The 21,348-nt window shown below is 46.0% G+C and overlaps 2 protein-coding genes across 2 annotated transcripts; one reads left to right on the plus strand and one right to left on the minus strand.

Moving 5' to 3' along the window:
- Positions 1–405: 405 nt before the first annotated feature.
- Positions 406–7,410, minus strand: elk3 (ETS transcription factor ELK3). The gene is made up of 5 exons (XM_030113199.1): positions 7,272–7,410; positions 4,640–4,866; positions 3,852–4,556; positions 2,923–3,045; positions 406–2,429 (listed from the first exon to the last, which is right to left on the minus strand). The coding sequence occupies exons 2-5, from the start codon at positions 4,844–4,846 to the stop codon at positions 2,334–2,336; spliced, it is 1,131 nt and encodes a 376-aa protein (XP_029969059.1). The 5' UTR covers positions 4,847–4,866; positions 7,272–7,410; the 3' UTR covers positions 406–2,333.
- Positions 7,411–15,292: 7,882 nt separating this feature from the next.
- hcfc2 (host cell factor C2) lies at positions 15,293–21,000 on the plus strand. Its single transcript, XM_030114002.1, has 17 exons — positions 15,293–15,531; positions 16,295–16,443; positions 16,643–16,803; positions 16,908–17,110; positions 17,273–17,357; positions 17,462–17,568; positions 17,653–17,886; positions 17,967–18,146; positions 18,291–18,355; positions 18,440–18,554; positions 18,709–18,765; positions 18,852–18,907; positions 18,988–19,122; positions 19,198–19,386; positions 19,474–19,771; positions 19,891–19,951; positions 20,043–21,000. The coding sequence occupies exons 1-17, from the start codon at positions 15,366–15,368 to the stop codon at positions 20,050–20,052; spliced, it is 2,271 nt and encodes a 756-aa protein (XP_029969862.1). The 5' UTR covers positions 15,293–15,365; the 3' UTR covers positions 20,053–21,000.
- The last annotated feature ends 348 nt before the right edge of the window (positions 21,001–21,348 follow it).

The following is a 21,348-nucleotide window of genomic DNA, read 5'->3' on the forward strand; positions in this document are numbered from 1 at the left end:
CGCTCGTACTGCAAACTGTTTAACAGGATTTTTCTTTTTTTTTTTGGTTCATGATCAACAGTAACGTGCACGAAAAGGAGATTTCTTATGATGGTAGATTATTTATCATTGTAAAACTGTACTTTTTCAAATGTATGGATGACCTAATTCGATGTGAACGTGTTTGAGTGAACGGTGTGTGTGTGTGTGTGTGAGTGTGTGTGTGCGTGCCTGATGCATGGAAGGCCTGCTGTGTTGTGAACCCGACCTCTCTGAAACACTGAGCTGCCGGCGAACAGTTGGTGTGTGACTCTTTTTACTGGAACTATTTATTTCTCATAACCATCGGAAAGTAAATTTAAACTGTTTCCTAAACCGTGTGTGCAGCCGCTGCTTTTTTTTTCTCTCCCCACAATGCAGTAAAACTCATCAAAACAGTGACATTTATTTGTTTTTTTAAATGAAGAAAACAAGGAAATCAATGAGAATACAATTTCTCTCTTATTACAAATAAAAGAAAAGCAAGAAAAACAATAATCAAAAGCCATTTTACAAAAAAAAACTTTGTGCAATTTTGACCTTGAGTGTGGATTGAAGCTGAACACATCTCCATACGTTTTACATGTTCAAAGGCACAGCCGGTACAAGGTTTAAAGGTACAGTGCATTAAAAATACGAGTCAATATACAGAAAATAAAACACTTCCACAGCGTCTCTCAGCAGCAGCCTCTCTGCCAGGAGTCCGTCCGCCTTCATCTCTCGGTTACGTCTGGCTCAAACTTCTCAGATCGGACTGATTTTTTTAAAGCGAAACAACCAAAAATCCTGAGATTCTTTCAACGTCTGAAACTGTAAGTCTTTGTACAGAAGCATGCTTCTCACAGAAAGAAGAAAATCTTTTTTTTTTTTTTAATCTATATGATTAATTTATGCAACAGTATCCAGATGATTTTAAATATTTAACACGCCTTTGGAAAAGTAACTGCGGCAGAATTTATCTAAAGCAGCAATATTCTTTAAGTTTCATTAATAGAAAAACACTTTCTGTAGAAGATTTTCATCTCCGTTTCAAGGAAAAAATAACTGGAAAGAAAATTCATCCTTTTAAACTTGGAAAAATGCCGAAAAACTGCTCTTTTTTGGGGTGGAGGCAACCAATTCTCATCATTTAGAAAACAATGATTTTCAATAAAGAAATAAAACAGCATTTTCTGATTTATTTCATTAAAAATGTTTTCAAAATATTTAAAGGATTTTTTTGGTTCTCAAATTATTCCAAAAACTGCTTCAACTGCATTTAATGGAATTATGCATTTAAGAAAATAATGTATCTACAAGTCTTTAAAAAAGCAGTTTTATTATTAATTTGCATTAAGGTAAACTGCATTTCAAAATGTCAGTTCAGAAAAAAGTTTGTATATCTGAAAATATATATATTTGTATACTTCTCAGAAAATATATGGAGTTTTTTGTAAATTTTTCATTAGCTAATAAATGCTTTTCTGGAAAAAAAAAGCAAATTTTCTCATTTTGACACAAGATTTCTTGTAAGTTCAGAAAAAATATTGATTAAAAAAATCTATATAAGTTCATTTTCTCATGAAAAATTTTCATTACATTTAAAAAAAATAAATTTATTTTTTAAGCTTGCTCCAAAGAGAAATTATTAGAATAAATGTAATTAAAAAAAAAAAAAAAAACCCTGCTATTTTTGGAGTAAAGAAATGTTAGTTAAATGAAAACAGCTGATTGAATTTCCATTAAAATTTCACTTTGGCTCAGAAAAACTAACCTGTCGTTTGTGGTGTGAGTGCAATACGCTTCTGTACGTTTCTGCGTGTTTTCTCATTTATTTAAATCGTTGAGGGCTTGATTGTCACTCTTCACAGGCCGCTGGAGCCTGTGGCGTCCATTCGTCCAGTTAAGGTCCCGTTAGGATCAGACTGAGATTCGGGGCGGTTCTCTTGACATTACACCCGCACATCTTTCTTTTACCTCATGAATCCTTCAGATCCGAGGTGCGGATTTTGAGATTGACCCTAAAATAACAAGATATCCTTCTTCAGTCCCTCCTTTGCATCATCATGAACACATTCACCAGTTTTAATCCTGAAAAAAACGCTAAACACAGATAACAAAACTGAACTGTAGTAAACATAGGAAGACGCGTCTAAATGCAAAAAATACTCGTCTCAGAGAGCAAAGCTTCACAACGAAGCTGTTCCTTCGGTGATAAAAGCAAAGAAACAGATGAAAAAGTTTGAACGGGGCGGGGGGATGGGGGGGGGTCATCCTCAGTCATCCGATGACCCCGGTGGTCCCGATCTGTGCCGGGGTCGGCGGGGAGGCTGGCATCAGGACTTCTGGGAGCTGGAGGAGAGCAGCAGGGGGGAGGGGGCGTCCACGGCGGGCAGCGGCACCGGGAGGGGTCCGTTCAGCAGGGAGGGGAACTGCGGGGCGAAACGGGATCAAAACGCAAACTGTGAGCGAGTCTGCCTCAGAACTGTTCAACACATACAAGAGAGTTTCATCAACGTGAACGGGGAGGCTCTCCTGAGCAAACAACCCCCCCCCCACCCTCCCCCTCCTTCCTCCAACCTACTCCACCCACGCCAAGCCAACAGGAAGTTGCCCCCTTTTTCTTGTCCGCGGCAGAGCGGAAACATCTGCAGCTTATTTTGAAACCTCTGGCATTACACTGAATCACACGAGCAAGAAAGAGCATAAAAAAACAACAGCTGAAGTAAATCTGCGGTGTGAGATGTGGGTGAAGAGCCTGGAAGGAGGAACTTGTGTGAGACTTACGTATATTCTACCTCATCATCTGCATACGTGTTGACCCCACAAACAGCGTCTTCAGAAACGGTTTGAAACGTTTTCCTCTTATATATTCTGCTCCACAATGAACAGGAAATGAAAAACAGCGCAGGAAGCGAGCGTTACCTGGAAGAGGGGGGCGTGGCTCTGCAGCTGGGCGGGGCTCAGGGGTCCCACTGGACTCAGGCTGGACCAGAAGTGGATGTTGGAGAGCAGAGGGCTGGGAGCGAGCAGCAGGCCAGATGGAGTCTGCACACACAGGCACAAACGGGGGGATAGGCACGGTGAGACGGAGCGGGCGGTGTTTGTTCACGGAGCCGTTCCTCGTCGTGACGTTCAAGTCTGCCCTCTAGTGAACTCACGTCGAGCAGACACACACGCCGAGGTCTGCTGTTCTACCCTTCAGACCTTCTTTTCTTCTTTGCTACAAGTCCTCTCCTCTGTCTGCCTGAAGTACTTCAGCCCCAATCCTTCTCAAATGCTCTTGCCAGTCAGACTCTGACGCGAACTCAGTTAGCTGTTGTTTAGTTTGACTTAGAGATTGGCTCATGCCTTGACCTGCTTTTTGCCAGATCGAGCTTACTGTAAACCAGAACCAGAGTTGCAAAAAAAAGCCTGTAAAGCTTTAATCAGGCACTTTGACTCAAAGTCAACAAGGTGACACGGCCTTGACGGGATCCTGCGGTTGAAAACGAGCCGTGGCCCTTCAAACAGGACGGTGTCCACATGAATATATTGAGTAATGAGCCAGCGCTTGAGCCGGCACTCTAATTTTCCGTGGGTGATGTACACACAGCAGTGTGTGATTACTCCGTCTGGATCGGAGCGTCAGCCGAATGCCTGAGTGTAGTCAGGCTGTCCTGGTTTGGTCAGCGAGCCGCTGCCAGCGAATCGGGAGCTTCAGGAACATATGGCTTCACTTAGAGCCCTCCTCCCTCCCTCACCTCCTCCTTCTCTTTCCGCTCACCTCGTTCCCTCTCCTCCATGTCTGCCTCCCCCCTCCCCTCCCCTCCCCTCCCGCTGCGTCTCCAGTGTGTTCGTGCACCGTGTTGTACCTGCGCCGTGAGGAAGGCGGGGGTCAGGGACCCCGAGGGCAGCGCCGGGCTGTTGAGCGCTATGGAGACGAGGTCACTTCCTGTCAGGAGGAGAGACGGGGCGGAGATTTCCAGACTCTTTGGCTTCCTGCCTTTCAGCGGCGTGCCGCCGGCCAGTCCTCGCCTCTCGGAGGCGGCGGCGCTCTGCGACCTCTCCCTCTCCCTCAGGCCGGACGACAGGTTGAGGGGCTGGCTGCTGCCCTCCGACTCGTCGGCGTCGGCGAACCGCGGCCTCGCCGGCGGGGGGGCGGGGCTCCGCGGCGGGGACGGGGAGCCGGGGGAGGAGGAGCGGGCCGGCCGGGGAGACAGTCTGGAGGAGTGAGAGTTCTCCGCCGAGGACGGCGGCGGGGTGCAGGGCAGGGAAGCGCGCCCGCGGTTGGTTACGAAGCGGATGACGGACGAGCCGTCATCGTGGCGGTCCGACCGGGGCTCCGTCTTGATTGGACGCTGCAGGGAGCCGACGGTGAAGGAGGAGTACAGGCCAGAGTGGAGGTACTGGTTCCTCTCGGCCCCGTCCTCGTCTTCGGCCTCGGGTTCGGACGCGGCGCCGCCGCTCCCCTCGCTGCAGCGGCCCGACTCCACCAGGGCAGGGTCCATCTTCAGGATCTCGGGAAACGACACAAACTTGTAGACGAACTTTTGTCCGATCACCTTCTTGATGATGTTCTGCAGAAGAAACAAGGCTCCATTAGCATTTTTTTGCTACCATCGTTTCCTCGGCTTCTCTCGGAGGATCACTCAGGCCGCACCTTGTCGTAGTAGTATCTCAGCGCCCGGCTCAGCTTGTCGTAGTTCATGTTGGTCTTGTTCTTGCGCAGCCCCCACAGCTTGGCCACCTCCTCCGACTTGAGCAGCTTGAACTCGCCGTCGTTGGACGTCCAGCAGATGAGGTGCTTGTGGCTCTGGTCGACCAGCAGCTGCAGCAGGAACTGCCAGAGTGTGATGGAGCTCTCCATGGCGGGGCGGGAAAGGCAATCTGAGGAGGAGGACCAGGGGTTCATAGAGACACGGCAACCATCACTTCCTGAATTTCGTTTCCAATAAATGAGCTGTGAAAATTAGAATTTCTCACTTTCACACTACAATGCACATTACTGAATAACTTCAACAACATCTAAAAGTTAAGAATTTTTCAGAAATTCTCCAAATGCATGGATGATTGTTGAAGTCCTTTTCTGCGTTTACCGAAACCTGGTAATGAATCAGAGCTATCACTGTCAACAAAAAGCCCTCCGTTGTGCTTTAGTTTCACTTTTAGATGGCATATAAACACAATATGGACTATATTTACGTGTTGCATTGACTTTTCGATAACAAGTTGAGGAGTACTCAAGACAGATTAGCTTTAAATACAAAACTAAAGAGAAAACTACAATTATTTTTAAGTGTGCACGCTTTGAGAAAAAGTTCATGAGTTCATCGTTATTTTGGTTCCAGTTATTCTACACTTATATTTGTTTATAAGGTATCATATTGGGTGTGTGTGTGTGTGTGTGTGTGTGTGTATGAGACAGGGAGAGAGAGGTCTAGACAGTGGGTGGATTTCACGTTTCCATGGTGATAAAACAGGATGTGGTCAGTGACCTCCTGCTAACACAAACACGGGTCTAACCGTCGTGTTTACCTGGAAACAAGTGACTGTGAGTGAGCGCCGCTGTTTACAGGCTGCAGCTGACGAGGAATCGCAACCAATATCTGATCACAGTCGTCAATATTTTGCAGCCATGAGACAGTTCAGACTCGTCCCCATGGAAACCACATCTGCCTCGGCCATGGAGGAGAGAAGGTCTCCGACATCCACACCCTGACGGATCGCTGGCAGCGGCGGCTCGGCTCGGCAACACCGGAACAATCAGTCACTGAAAACGCGGCATGCATCTCTCTTTGTGTCTTTGCGGAAGGAAGCCAGCCAGCAGGAAGGTGGAGGAAAGTGCACGTGGTGCAAAACAATGACCCGCCGTCACAAACGCACACACATCCAGCTTCCTGTTTCCTGCAAGGGTGTGTGCATGCGTGAAGCGATGGAGGCCGTGCCGCGGTGTCTGTCTGTCTGTCTAAACGAGGACTTCCTGTCATTCAGCCGCGGGGCTGAGAGGCCTTCCCTCCCCAGGACGTCCTGTCACCGGGACACACCAGGAACACACACACACACACACACACCACAGAGTTTGGAGGCTGTATCTTTATGGGGACTTGCCATTCACTCATCTTATGTAAAAATGATTTAACTTCATAACTTTTGGAAGTGTCCTATCCCAACCCTGACTCCACAACTCCATCCATAACCCTGATAAACTATTTCCAATCTAACTGAAACCTTAAATATAGACATCTCTTCACCCTGAAACAACACCATGCCAACTCAAAGCAACCTTATGTTGTAGTTTAGGAGAACCTTCCTTCCTGCCCCTTTCTAAACATTCATATATATCATCATTCTTCTATTCTTCTGTCACTCAACAACTTATATTTCCAATATCTCATCAGAGAAAAGCAGAAACTGTCAGTCACACTGCGGGTTTAAAGCTCATGATTTTGCCCAGAACAGAAAGTAGCTGCAGAGGGTTTGATGTGTGCTCACTCTGAGATAGTTCCTTCTTCCTTTCACCTGTTGTCTTCAGAGAAACGCCCAGCAGGAAACGTCGTTTCAGAATAAAGGCAGTCTCGTGCTCTGGTCATCTGTATCAACGCCTGAACTTCACCGACAATAAATCCTGTCAAGTCCTGAAAGAAACACGAAACACTCTTCGACTTCGCAGCGGGAACCCATTTAGGATCCTCTATCCTTGACAGTCTGCAACACAAACCGCCACGCGCAGCCCTCCATCCACTTCCACTGGTTATTTCAGATTTTTGGAAATATGTCTCGGTGTGTGCGGGGAGAGGCGAGCGGTGGGGGCTCTGCTGGAACTCAAATGGCTCTTTGTTTTTGCACCAGTGACTCATTTTCAAGATGTTGTCTGCTGCCAGCTTCAATCCGGAAGCGCATGGCAATTAGTCTGCGAGGTCGAGACAAACCAGAAATTCTACAACTGGATATTTAAAGGAGCCAGGGCTGAATTTTTCTCAATTACTAGTTAATAAACTCCCGAGCCGTGGATTCTTAATTTAGAATAGCCCTAAAAGCACTGATTTAGTTTCAGGGTTTGATTCACAGCGGAGCGCGCGACGGGCGCAGTTTGAAGAGCATTTTACGCACAGCTTTAACGCATTTTACGCACGGATTCAACACTTCACGCGCGGCTCGTTTCGCAGTTTCCGCGTTGATTGTTGCAGAGATTCCATCAAATACACCAATTGACGATGCGAGGTCGCTCCTGTTTCTCCATTACGCACAAGTGCGCACATACAAACAACTTAATAAGGGCGCAGGATACTCACCCAGCTGCTGACGGCCGCTGCTTCCCCGCTTCTGCACTGCTGTCCGTCTGCCGGCGCCTGGTGTGTGTGTGTGTGTGTGTGCGCTCGTGTCCTACAGCGGTGTGTGTGGTGAGCTGTGCTGGGGCTCCATGCTGCTGCTGCCCCGCTGTCTGAAAGGAGATCCTCTCTCTCTCGCTCTCTCTCTCTCTCTCTGAGCAGGAAGTCGGGACGCGCAGACGGAGAACGAGCGCACTTCCTCTGGCGCAGAATTCCCGACTGTGTAAACACACGCGCGCGCGCGCACGCACGCACGCACACACACACACACACACACACACACACACATCTCTATTTATTTGAACTACTCCTGCTTTCTCACAAGTACGCACAGAACAGACACGCACACAAATGTCCGCGCACGCACGCGTGCAGTAAGTCTGACCACACTTTACTGTTCATCGCCAATCGACCACTGACGTCACTGTTTTCCTGCTCACCGGGAGGGGTTCCTGTACACACACACACACAGACACACACACTCCGTTTTGTTGTTCAGTTCTGTGGGGACAGTGGCTTACATTCACTTCCTGTTGACCTACTCAGCTCTAAATAAGTCGCCACTGGTTAACCAGTTAACTGATCTTATCCTTCACATCACCCTGAAACTAACCATACCCCAACCCCCCCCCCCCCCCCCCCCCCCCCGCCCCCCGCCCGCCCGCCCAATTCCACCCCCCTTTTTTCCAAATGAGAAGTCCTGGGATTGTGCGCACTCAGGTTAAGATCTCTAAAACAACTCTACACAGTCATGAGTGCAGCTCAAAATGTTGTGCTCAGTCATTGATCATATTTTGATGTCTTTTTTTATTTCCAAAAGATTCTGCTGAAGACAGACACACTCACATGACATGAGACGTGAAAACAGTCACATTACAGTACCTAATTACACTTCTGTTTCCCTTCTGTTTGACCCACACTGGCCCTGGAGCCTTCACTCTCTTCACATTGTTTTGTGTTTCCTCTGGTCTGTAAACGATGCTGACCTCTTGCTGGATGTACTGATTGATATGTTTCTCTTTCATGTGGCTGTAATTGCTTCTGTATGCCATCTAAAGCTGCTATAACACCTATAAACAGGGGTGCACATAATATTGTTGGTCTGGTTCTCAAGGGAGAACCTTGGGTTGTTGCTTGGTCCTCACATCCATCCATCCATCCATTTTCTACCGCTTGTCCGGGGTCGGGTCGCAGGGGCAGCAGTCTCAGCAGAGATGCCCAGACTTCCTGTCCCCAGACACTTCCTCCAGCTCCTCTGGGAGGATCCCAAGGCGTTCCCAGGCCAGCTGAGAGACATAGTCTCTCCAGCATGTGCTGGGTCTTCCCCGGGGTCTCCTCCCGGTGGGACATGCACGGAACACCTCCCGAGGGAGGCGTCCAGGAGGCATCCTGAACAGATGCCCGAGCCACCTCAGCTGGTTCCTCTGGATGTGGAGTCGCGGCTTTACTCCAAGCTCCTCCCTGGTGACTGAGCTCCTCACCCTATCTCTAAGGGAGCACCCAGCCACCCTACGGAGGAAGCTCATTTCGGCCGCTTGTATCCGGAATCTTGTCCTTTCGGTCATGACCCAAAGCTCATGACCACAGATGAGGGTGGGAACGTAGATTGACCGGTAAATCGAGAGCTTCGCCTTTCTGCTCAGCTCCCTCTTCACCAGAATGGACCGATACAACGACAACCATAGTAGTTGTTGGTCATGTGACCACGTATTTTTGAAGAGGCGTCCATTCCGCTCATCTTGCAAAAAAGGAGACACGAGGCTTGAGAGGTAAGCACATTTAAGTTCAAAAAACATTTTTTGCCCTCCAAAGTAAAATTTACATGGTTGAGGTTTTTTGATTGCTGTTTGAACAATTATAGAAAACTTTGAAAACATTTCACACGTTTTACTGCTTTAGTAAGCTACATCATGAGTCTATACAGTTAACATGATGCTAGCTCAGAACAGCTGGGGGATGCATTTTTTTCAAAATGGTGGACCTGGGGTAATTTGTGCCAAAGGACCTGCCAGTGGCACAACTTAACCCAACTTATGATTATTTACTATATATTACTTTATTGTATTTTATTGTTATTGTACATCTTATTCTTCCATTTGATCACTGAAACTGTGTCATTCTTAATTTCAGATCAAAATCCATCATGTCACGCAGATACAAAAGGAAGACAGACAGGGTTCCAACTTTTCAGTTTCTGAAGCAAAGTTATGAGGCCTGTTGATGGAAAGGCCATCTTCACATTTAGAGAGAATGATGGAGTCATCCCTCGAGGTGATGTGCTTAAAAAATTTCCCACACCATGAAAGCGTGGTGATAGAGCCAGAAGGGAGCGCAAGTTCATATTCCACTGCAGCACTGACACGTGGAACGTCCAGTAGTAGGTCGAATCTGTGAAGATATTCAGATGCAGATGCAGTCAGGTGCTCATTTTTGATTTTTGATTTTGTTCTTAGCATGTGTTGATGTGGCACTGGGCCTTGCTGAAGCAAATTGGCCTATGATGATGTTAAAACTTTAAATAAGCATTAAACAAGTACTTTTGTATTGAATTTGTCTTGTTTTTATCTAGCATTATCATTTTTGATATTAAAATGATCTTTTTTTACTTCAGTTATCAGTGGCACAATTTACCCCAGTGTATTCTGACTAATGGCACAATTTACTCCGCACTTGGGGTAAGTTGTGCCACAAAACCACTTTTTTTTTCCAAAGCTATATTTCTCACACAGTTTATTTAAGTTCCAAAGTCATTGCTCCCAGGGATGCACAACATCCTAAACTATATGAACATATTTTAGTTGCAGGCATTCCTGTAATCCCCTTGTGTAAAAGTCACTTTAAGTAAAAATTGGCACTACTTACCCCACTCTCCCCCTACATTGCACCTGAAAAGAAAGCTCTAGTGAGCACTCAGATACTGATTAGTCGTGATAAATCATTTAATTAGTTGAATGGACAATGTGACCACACAGAGGAGTAAATGTAGCATATTATAACTGATTTGAAAATACATAGTATCTAAATCAATCAGTCATTATTTATACCAATATAAATCTTTATTTGTGTAATGACAAAAATAGATATTTCTTTTTATACACATATTCCACACTCTATAGCCTTTCCATCCCCTCAAATGTATTATCTACGAGTCATGATGATGTCATCAAAGCAGCTCGGAGTCCCGAGAACATTTCAGTCTACCTTCACTCGTGTTGGTTAGTCTCAGCGAACGTGCAGCGACTTTCCTGAGTTCTCCAGTCTTATCTCAGCGTGTGGCGTGTTTCCCGAGTTCCCAGTGCAGCAGAAGTATTTGTTCCACAATGGTAAATAAGAAGCCAGGCAAGAAATGGTGTGGAGACACTGCGTGCCTCCGAGGGGATCAATCCCATCGCATAAAGGCCCTCCGTCAGGCGTTATTCTATAACTGAGATTTCAGCGTCCAGAAAACTGCTGAACTCTCAGAGTTAATACATCGCCTGGCCAGCTTAGAGGAGGAGAACCAGAGACAGGTGAGACAGCTTTGTGTTCAGAACAGAAACAAAAGCAACAAACCTCATTGTTTAAAAAAATGTCACAAACAAAACTCATCTTTATTTGTGTTTTAAACTACAGGCGCGCGCTCTGGAGGCCCAAAAGGAGCAGATGGCGGAGAAAGATCGCCAACTGAAGCAAGCTCTGGCTGAGAGGGAGCTGCAGCAAAGGAGGCTCAGCCAACTGAAGGCCCTGGGCGACAAGATGAGGAGTGACGGCAATAAGCCCTGGGAGGCCCGCTGGCACATGAGGGAGGAAAGGCTGGCTGCAAAAGAGGAGAGTCTGAAGAAAGAACACCGGGAGGAAGTCAGCCAGCTGAGAGCAGCGGTCAGCGCTCTGAAAGAGGCTGGTCAGACCCGGCAGGCTGACCCCAGACCAGCGCTGATGGCCTCCCAGCTGCAGGAAAAAGAGCGGCAGCTGACAGAAGAAGTGGCAGCCAGACGCCTCCTGGAGACGACGCACCAGCAGCAGGTGGCCCAGCTGACCGAGGGGAAGGAGGCGGTGCTCAGGGAGCTGCAGGCGGCCCACCACACCAGGAGAAAGTGTGTGGCGGAGTGGGCGGATCGCTGGCTGCACCGGGAAGAGGAGGTTGCAGCAGACATGGCTTCTCTAAAGGAAGAGCTCCATCTGGTGAAGGGGGTCTGACTGAGGAGAAGCAGAACCATCTCTCCAGACTCATCGAGGTACAAACACACATTCAGTCACTGATTTGATGTTTTTAACATTTCACACAACCTCAGCTCGTCTCATTTTGTCTGGAGATGAACCGCTTAAGTCCCTCAATGACCATTTTCACCCTTTTTTCTTCCTGCTGACAAAGAAAAATGCAGAATGGAGGCGGAAATATAAAGAAGTGGAAGCTCGTCTGGAGGAGGAGGCGATGGTGAAGGAGGAGAGCCTCAGAGGAGCTGCTGCAAGGAGCCCGAGAGGCAGAGGACAGGAGGGGGGGGGGGGGAGGGGGGGGGGGGGGGGGGCTCAGGACTCTGGTGGGCAGTATCCGGCTGAGGACAAGAGAAGCCAGGAGGCCGCTGCAGGAGGAGCAAGGAAGAGATTTTAGAGAGGCGGCAGCCAATAAGGAGGAGCTGGAGGCGAGAGCGCGCATTTGAAAGCCAAAAAAAAAATACATTCATTCATCTCTAATTTTTCAGACTGTGAGTACCAATGTTGACTTTATTAGTGATCAATATATCCTGTTCATGCTATCTTTCAGATAGATATTTCTAGATAGGATAAATAGGATTTTTCCCGTCTGAACCATGGGCTTTTCTCCTATTGACTCTCTGCAGGATTGCCCTGACCTGGTTCTGGTGCTGCTGTATGGGGGTGTCCCTCACCATCGCTGCCGGCTGAAGGGCGTCTCCAGGGTCGCTGCTCCGCCTGTCAGAGCCGGCAAGGAAGTGGTTCAGGCCGTCTGAATTGGTGCTGTCTGCGGAGGGTGCACTCAAAAAATTAATTTGGTCATTTTCATCACTTTCATGTATTTCAATTACATGACAAATTTCCATGCAATTGAGTTAAGTAATTCGAACATAAACAGATAAATAGCCCAAATGTAATTATATTAAATAAAACAAAGATGAAAAGACTATTAGGGTTTATGCAACTGAGGCTCATTGTATTTATCTAATTTACTCAAAATCGATTTCTGTGTTTTCCTTAAATAAATTCTATTTACCTAAAATATGTTGACGCACCCATTACAGTTTCTTAAATTCAGTTCATTCAAATCACATTAAATTTACACTAAACACATCAAACATTTTCAATTTATAATCACTGATTGAAATCTATTTATAAAAACCAACATTCAACTGCAAAGTGAGCCAGCAAAAAAAGCTGTCCAAGTAAACAAAGTGCAACAATAACAATTCTTCAGTGTCCATTTCCTTGAAGCACATCTATGTCAGGTGCATCAGAATGACAGAATGCACAATAAAGTTCACTGCAGCATCTTGATTTTTAATGACTGAACTTTGGGTGAGAGTTTCTTTCCATCCAGATTCATCAGGACTTTTTGGAACACTTTGAATGTGCATTTCCATACCTTAAGTCTGCTGCATAGGTCAATCCAAATCGCACAGCACATCCATGAGTGATGCTTCTCAGGCCAGCGAGGACTCCCACTCCCTCAATCAAAACACCCACGACCTCAGGCTCCTCTTCTGGCTCTGCATCTCCTTTTCTGATCACATAGATCCCCATGGTGGTCTCAGGAAAGCCTCTCTCCATTTCTTCAAAGTCCATATTCTGACCAACACAGAGGAGATCAGGTTGAAAAGGATTTGACAAAAATTCCAAACAAAGCACCAACAAATATTCAGTCAGACTTCAAGAGACGCCAGAGGGGTATTCTACAAAAGATGGTAAGTGTTAGGTCTCACATACTTTGGCTAGTCTGGCTTATTTAAGTAATCAGTGTGGCTAATTGCACACAACACAAACACAAATCGTGGCCCATGTTTAAATACTGTTTTAGCCCGAATATAAGACGAGATTTTGTTCCAGAAACTGTATTCTCCAAAATGGGGTCGTACTATAATCGAGGACTAGATTGTCGTTACACAACCGTGCCGCGAGATGGAGCCAAAGTACCGGCGACCAGAAAGAGAATGAAGCGTCATATGACCTCTGATGAAAAATGGAGGAAGTGGCCGTCTGCGCTTGAACGTGACAAGTGAGCAAACAACAGAGGAGAAGTTTTGATGCCAACTTTAAACTGAAGGTTCAACACAGCACAGTCAACAAACAACTGCCAAGTGGCCAAGATATATTAGACTGAATTATTAATGCTCATGAAGTTGAACAGAACTTGAATTTGATGGTTATAGAGCTATTGACATCATTAATGCAGTTATTGAACCTTTGTGGTTCTTATTTGTTGCTTATTCACTGAGTCATAGCCTCAGATTTTGAGAAAGGGAATATATATTGTTTATTTAATACTGCAGTAATATTTCTTGATCTTAAATCACACGGAATGTTATCTCTGTTGTGAGTTTTCCTAGAATAATTGTACAATAAAAAGCTGTTTTATGAGTAACTTTATGATATTTGAAAAATATGGGTCGTCTCATAATCAGAGTCATCTTATATTCGGGCCAATACAGTATTTTAATCAATCAGGCAACAAATTCAAGCAATTTTATAACACCAAGATAGCTGAAACATAGATGAAAATGCTAGATTACATTAACACTACATACTATTTTCCTCTCAAATAAACAGAATATACTTCAGCACATTGACATATTTACTGACCTTGTATTCCTTGATGAGATCCTCGCTGTCCTCATTGAGGTAGACATGAAAGTACATGGGCAGTCTCTATACACACACGGGCATCTGAAGTTGCGACCATAATGGAAATGTCTGATTCAAAAATGTTTCATTTACTCATCCCTACTTGATAACAATTTGTCACACACCTTACACTGCCACACACACCACTTAAACAGAAAAAGGTTTATCCTGTCAGCAGTTGTATTCTACTAGTTTTCTACTACTTGTCCAAAAGACTATTATAAACATTTCCTCTTGATTATATTCTCAGAAAAATATTTATAATGTGCTCTGTGATGTTGTTTGTTATATTTGTGCCCTAAAATCTGACATGGCAAAACAACCCTTGAAAATAATAATAAATACAAGAATTATCAAAAGCAATAACATGATACTCACCAATGTAAAGAGGTTGTCAGGTGCAGTATTGTCACATTTCCTAACAATATGCCACTATGTTGTTCAGGGAGGTTGGGTATCTACAAGAGAAAATATTTGCACTAGAAATCAACTCACAAAAATGTGCATATCTATTGTCACAATGAAACAGCAAAAGCCATGGTTTAATCTTCTGTACATCGCACTTTTGGGCCACAGACTTAACAGTGCAGACCACGGCCTGCAATTAATGAAGCTTGACACCTCCGGCTGCATCACTGAGATGGCTTTTCATCAACATCATCATGGTGTTTGTATCCACCGCATCTTATAAATAATGATATTAAGCTAAAGGTAAAGAAATTAAAACTCTTACCAAATAATGGAGCCGAGTGGACGGATTTGATGTGGTGAAAGTGCCGCGTTCTGAAGAGGAAGTCGTTCTTCTTCTTTGGTCTTACCTGCAGACCACGACACCACGGTACAAACACTGCCCCCTACTGACCAAATCGTTATGTATTTTCACTATTTTCATCATTTTCATCATTTTCATTACTTATGATGTATTGTTCATATTTGTTTTGCTATTCTTCCATTTAATTACAGTCACCTGCTGCTTTGCTATAATGATGCACATTTATCGTTTGTAGGACAAATGAATACCTTATCTTTTATTATTTTTGTGAAATTACAGGAAGCAGATATTTGGTGTCTGAGAAGCAGAGTGGAGTGAGTCCTCTTTTTTTAAACCTCCCTTTGGTATTGAAGAAACGGGACGGAGTGAGTGCTCTGTTCTTGGTCTGCTGTAGCCCCGCCCCCTGTCTTTGAAACGTCTACAGCGCCAAAGTTTTGTGGTACCTGGACGGGAAGATGAACTCCGTTACGGAGGAGCCGCAGTGGAGGAAAGTTCACTCCGTGACCGGGGTCATACCGCGCTCCAGACACGGACACCGAGCAGCCGCTATCCGGGAGCTCATTATTGTTTTCGGCGGCGGGAACGAGGGAATAGCGGAGGACCTGCATGTCTACAACACGGGTATGCTAACGTTAGCCGGAGGCTAACTAGCGCGTTAGCAGCTAATGTTTTTAGCAGGAAGCTAACGCCTGCGCGAGCTGTTTGTTTGTTTTGTAAACAACAGACATGAATTGGTTACCAAATATTAATATTTACAGAATGCACACTCTGATTCGATCATAATAATTGCATTTCACCTGGTTTGATCCAGTAACTCTTTTTGTAAAGTCTCGCATGTTTATTCCGTTTAGCGGATTTCTATTCATCTGTCATTTAATGCAGTTAATTTTAGTGTTCGTCAAGAAAAGATCCCAGCAGTATAACTTCTGTGAATTTGTTCAGGGTGTTTAAATGAGATGCACATGCAGCCAGTCTGACTAGAATCAGAGACCTGGTATTAAATAATCAATAATAAATGCAGATGCCATTCATGATGCTAATCAATCTTTTAATGAACTGAAATTCAAGCGAGGTCATTTTAGTGTTTCATTCACTTTAAAATGTTCAAGTTGAGGATGCAAATACTGAAGTGTCTGTTATAAATACTGCTATGGTATAGTTATAACACGGGGAATTCAGAGGCAGTCATTAGGCAAACGTGCTTCTGGAATGTGGGTGGAAGCTGGTAGTAAAGAAAGCCCTCGCAGGTATACAAACTGCACACAGAAAGGTCCTTATCAGTCTGTGTTCAACTCTTCAACTTCGTAGACTGAACACACTGCGTGTTACACATCATTACCTGCCTCATGATTATGTAAAGTAAATTATGTGTGGTCTTTTCCAGTGTCGAGGCAGTGGTTTCTCCCTGCAGTCAGAGGAGACATCCCACCCGGCTGTGCTGCACATGGCTTCGCCTGCGAAGGTACCCGGATCCTGGTCTTTGGCGGCATGGTCGAGTTTGGAAAGTACACCAACAGCCTCTATGAACTTCAGGTAATCCCACAGTATAACAGTCTGTCCTCCCAAGCATTCAATAATCTGTATTTCTCAACTTGGACTGGGAGTTTATTCAAGCCAAGACTTGTTCAAGATGAGTTTGTTAAGTTTCTTCTCAGGAGAAAGCCATCTCTAATTATCTTATACCTTATTATCTCTCTCTGTATGTTTCTTAATCTCACCTCTTCTTCCGCAGGCGAGCCGCTGGCTGTGGAAGAAGCTGAAGCCGAGGGCGCCCAGGACCGGGGCGCCTCCGTGTCCCAGGATCGGACACAGCTTCACACTCGTGGGGAACAAGTGTTACCTGTTTGGAGGTCTGGCCAATGATAGTGAGGACCCCAATGGAAATGTCCCCAGGTAATGTGCAAACCTATACACAAGAAATGTTCTAGATTTTAACATTTGAATTAATTCCGACTTGAAAATGTCCTGATTTCTGTCGCTTCTTTACACCTGGATAGATATTTGAGGGATTTCTATGAGCTGGAGCTGCAGGCAGTGTCAGGGGCTCGGGGCTGGAACATACCGGACACTAAAGGCGGCGGTCCCTCTGCACGCGAGTCCCACACCTCAGTTGGCTACACCGGCCTCGGCTCCCCGAAGCTCTACATCTTTGGAGGGATGCAAGGCTGCCGGCTGGACGACCTCTGGCAGCTTGACCTCGGTACGACTCGCCTTCCTCTGGCAAATCATTCCAACTCCAAATTGGTGCTTGCTTTGCATGCTGCTTTGCGTCAAATGCAAATGACTGACAGTAGTTTTTTTCGAGTGTGCAAATAGCAGTGAGAAGCGGCAGTTTGTAGTATTCAAACTCTCTGTTTTTCAGACACGATGGTTTGGTCGAGGCCTGAAATACGAGGGTCCGTACCGCGTCCCAGAAGTCTCCACTCAGCCAACGTCATTGGAAACAAGTAAAGGCTTTTCAGGCAGTTTTCTGGGCTCCAAAAGGGAATGACAAGTGTTCTTTTTTTTTAACGTAGGATTTGATCTGACCCTCTGTGTGTTCGGTCTGCAGGATGTATGTTTTTGGGGGCTGGATTCCTGTTCCAGAGTCACAGAAACACAGCAGCGCTTCAGGAGCCGAATGGATCTGCACCAGCTCCTTGAGTGTTCTGAACTTAGGTAAAATCTTAAATCTTTCCAGCCTGTCTGTATCTTCTCTTCGTACCATATGGATGCACACTGATGTTATTTTTTCTCCCTCAGACACAATGAGCTGGCAGGACCTCGACCCAGAGCAGCCGGACGACCTGGAGTCCCAGCTGCCGAGGGATCAGGGGCCTCAGACCGACGACCCGTACGCCTGCCGGCCCCGGGCCAGAGCCGGACACTGCACCGCCACCATCGGGTCCAGGCTTTACCTCTGGAGCGGGCGCGATGGGTACCGGAAGAGCTGGAACTACCAGGTGTGCTGCAAAGACCTCTGGTACCTGGAGACAGGTGAGAGACACTCCGAGCGACGTCGACTAACTAACCGCAAAACGGCCTGACCAGGTTTAGTTTCTCCACCCTGACATTAGAACCACCAGCCACTCCGGAGCCGGTGCTACTGGTCAAATCCACAGTCAGCCTGCTCCACGTGGCGTGGCGCCCCCTGGCGGCAGCAGACAGCTACATCCTTCAGGTCCAGCCCGCTCGTCCGGCAGCCGGCTGCCCGCCTGGCAGGGCAGCCAATCCAAACGGAGCAGATGGGCAGAACGGTAAGAAGCAACAGCCTGCAGGTTTGTTCTGAGGAGCACAGCGTGAGGTGGAGGGAGCTGGGGCACACAGAAGCGCTCTGGAACGTTCCAAAAAATACTGCTGAGAGACACCATCTCTGCTTCTTTCTCGCCGTGTCCTCTCAGGACTGCAGTCAGTCCAGCGTCAGAACGAAGGAAGCGCTCATCGCGAGGAGAAATCGTCGGCCCAGGTGAGTCAATAAAGCAACACAGAAACTCTCTTTATGTTAGAATGTCAACACTGTGAAGCCACACTGAGCAGAATATGGTTTCAGGATGCTGGCGCTCTGCAGGACGCCTCTAACCAACCTGCGAGTGAATCGGTAGAGCTGCAGTGTCAGGGAGGGAGGGGCGCGGCGAGGGACTCGCAGGACGACCTCCAACGCCACGGTCAGTCCAGTTTAACAGCTTGCTGTGAGCACAGAAGACATTTTACACTTTCAGAACTTAAACTGTAAGGCTCAATGAAATCTACTTTTAAAATTAAAGTTACACAAATAAAAAAATGCTTTTTCTCATCGTTTGTTTGTTTGTTTGTTTGTAGCTGCAAAACAGGAGACCTCAGCAGCGGAGGTCAGCAGCTCCGCTCAGCAGCAGACAGGTAAATGCCCGCTCCCAGCCTCCGGTGTCCGTCATGGCGCTCGTTTTCATCAAGTCGACTGAGTGTTTTTATTTTTCATGTTACAGACAGCAGAACTGTTCCACGTGACAAGACAGCAGATTTCTACTCCCACTCAGAGCAGGTCGGACACTGAGCAAAGAAGCTAAACTCTCTCTCTCCGTCACGTTCCTTGCTTTGAAGAATATTTGTTTCTTCCAACAGAATCGCCTTGACGATGCGTGGTTCGATGTTGGCGTGTTCAAAACGCTCTACTCGGAGGTCAGGCACTACTTTTTACCCGCTGACGGCGACCAGGTGACTTCAGCCGCCAGCAGTCGCCTCGCAAGTGTAAAAGAGGTAAAAACCGCACGACAGGAGCCGTCGGGACGACGCCCGAGCTTTAACTTTAACCCCCTCCTCCTCTCCCATCAGCCTCTGGCTCAGCGGCGGCCGCAGGACTACCAGAGCCGGGAGAAGCAGGAGCTGTGCCCGGGTCAGACCTACAGGTTCAGAGTGGCCGGGGTCAACTGCTTCGGCCAGGGAGGCTTCAGCCCAGTGAGCGAGTTCAAGACCTGCCAGCCCGGCTTCCCTGGAGCGCCCTCTGCTGTCAAAATCGCCAAGGTACACCAGGATGTTCATCCAGAACGGCATTTCGAGGTGTGCGAACCCCACACCGCTCTACATTTCCTTCACGTTTTCGTCACGTAGGCCGCCGACTCGGTCCACATCACCTGGGAGGCGCCGACGTCGTCCTCCGGCCGGATCGTGGAGTACTCCATGTACATGGCGGTGAGGAAGAGCCGCGCCGGCAGCTCGGAGCGGCCGGGTCAGATGGCCTTCATCCGGATTTACCGCGGCACCAAGATGTCCTGCTCGGTGAGCTCCGCCCACCTGGAAAACGCCCACATCGACACCACCGCCTCCAACCGGCCGGCCGTCGTCTTCCGCATCGCCGCCAAGAACGAGCAGGGCTACGGTCCGGCCACGCAGATCCGATGGATTCAAGGTAGAGGAGTGATCGCTTTTTTATTATTGTTATTATTATTATTATTATTATTATTATTATTATTATTATCATCAGCAGAGTTTGGGGGGCTGATTTTCTTCTTCTTTCCATCATTTCAGATCCCTGTAAAGTGCGATCCGGAGACAGCAGCATGGAGGCGGACCAGGACGCTGCTGACAGGTGACCACAGCTACTCCTCTCATTTCTATTCAGCACCAAATTTCATCCTTTAATGTTTTTTTTTTTGTTTGTTTTTTATTTCCTGTTGCAGCTCCAGTTGATGAATTTTTCCACTGGTGACCCTCCGAACAGGAGGGAAACCCAAACACTCAGGAAGCTGACTCCGTTTGCCTCTCAAAACTTGTATATTTCCTATAAAGTTTTGTTAATTTATATTTTATGGACTCGCTTAATTATTACTCTGTAAATACAGACGCATTTTAAGAGGTTGCCGAACCACATGTTTATTTTAATTACCAAATATTTGAAAACTTACTGTTGTGTCATATTATGAAAATTTAATTACATGTAACCTTTTAAATATTAGCAGTTCATTTTTATTTAATTGAAATACAATCCTCAGAAGATTTTAAAAGTAACTTACAATCGGTCCCGCTCGTGCAGCAAGTGTATGAAATCCAGCTTGACTGTGTGTTTTGTCTTTCATAACCGCTGTGTGTGTGTGTGTCCATTACATGCCTGCAGCACCTCCTCTTGTTTGCATTGTCATCGAAGCTTCTCTCCCTCTTGAGTGTGTCCGTTCATCTTCAGTCCAATTACAGGCCTGTGCAAACAGGATGAAAAATAAAGGCGTCCTTTCATGAATGATTGATCAATTTATCCCTCCTTTTTCATAAACAATGAGACACGTGAGGGGAAAACGCTAAAGGTCACACCACTGCTGACTTATTTACGGCTCATTTAGTGAACGACAAATCGTTGTCCTTTTTTTATTTCATGTTTGAACTCTTAAGAAACTGAGATCACAGAGAGCACTCTTCGCCTTCTTCTAATTGTTTTACTGGACTGCTTGTTGTACTTTTATTGTTTTTAGTTGTAATTTTTACACTTTGCTGGTTTGTCATGTAGGTCTGAATAGACCCTCTGGCCATGTGTTTACACTCCTGCTGTGAGCAATGCGTTTGAAGATTAACGTCGATGGAATTGGCACATCTGTCTGTTGCATCCAGTTAGATTTATTGCCAGTCTGACCAGTAATAAAGAACGTTTTTGCAGAGTTGTCCAGTTCTCATTAGAAGTATCACAGATCAATGCTTTCTCTTCATTACTTCTGACACACAGTGTAGCATCATTTTCAGGTTTAAAGCCGGGAGGGTGGTGTGCCTTGAACACATACCTAATCCAAAGTAACAAGTTATTTAATTTTTTTAAACAAACTTTGATATCATGTAACTTTAATTCCAGCTTTGAACCAAATCATGTACCTATAAAATCTTAAATATTTTTGTCCCTTTATAATTATATTTTGGTTAATATTTAAATTTTGCAAAACATCAATGAAGTAAGTAAAAAATTATCCAAAATCGTAGGACTATTTTACAAAGTCAGGAAATTTC

Source organism: Salarias fasciatus, chromosome 17 (genome assembly GCF_902148845.1).
Source record: "Salarias fasciatus chromosome 17, fSalaFa1.1, whole genome shotgun sequence".
Classification (NCBI taxonomy): Eukaryota; Metazoa; Chordata; class Actinopteri; order Blenniiformes; family Blenniidae; genus Salarias; species Salarias fasciatus.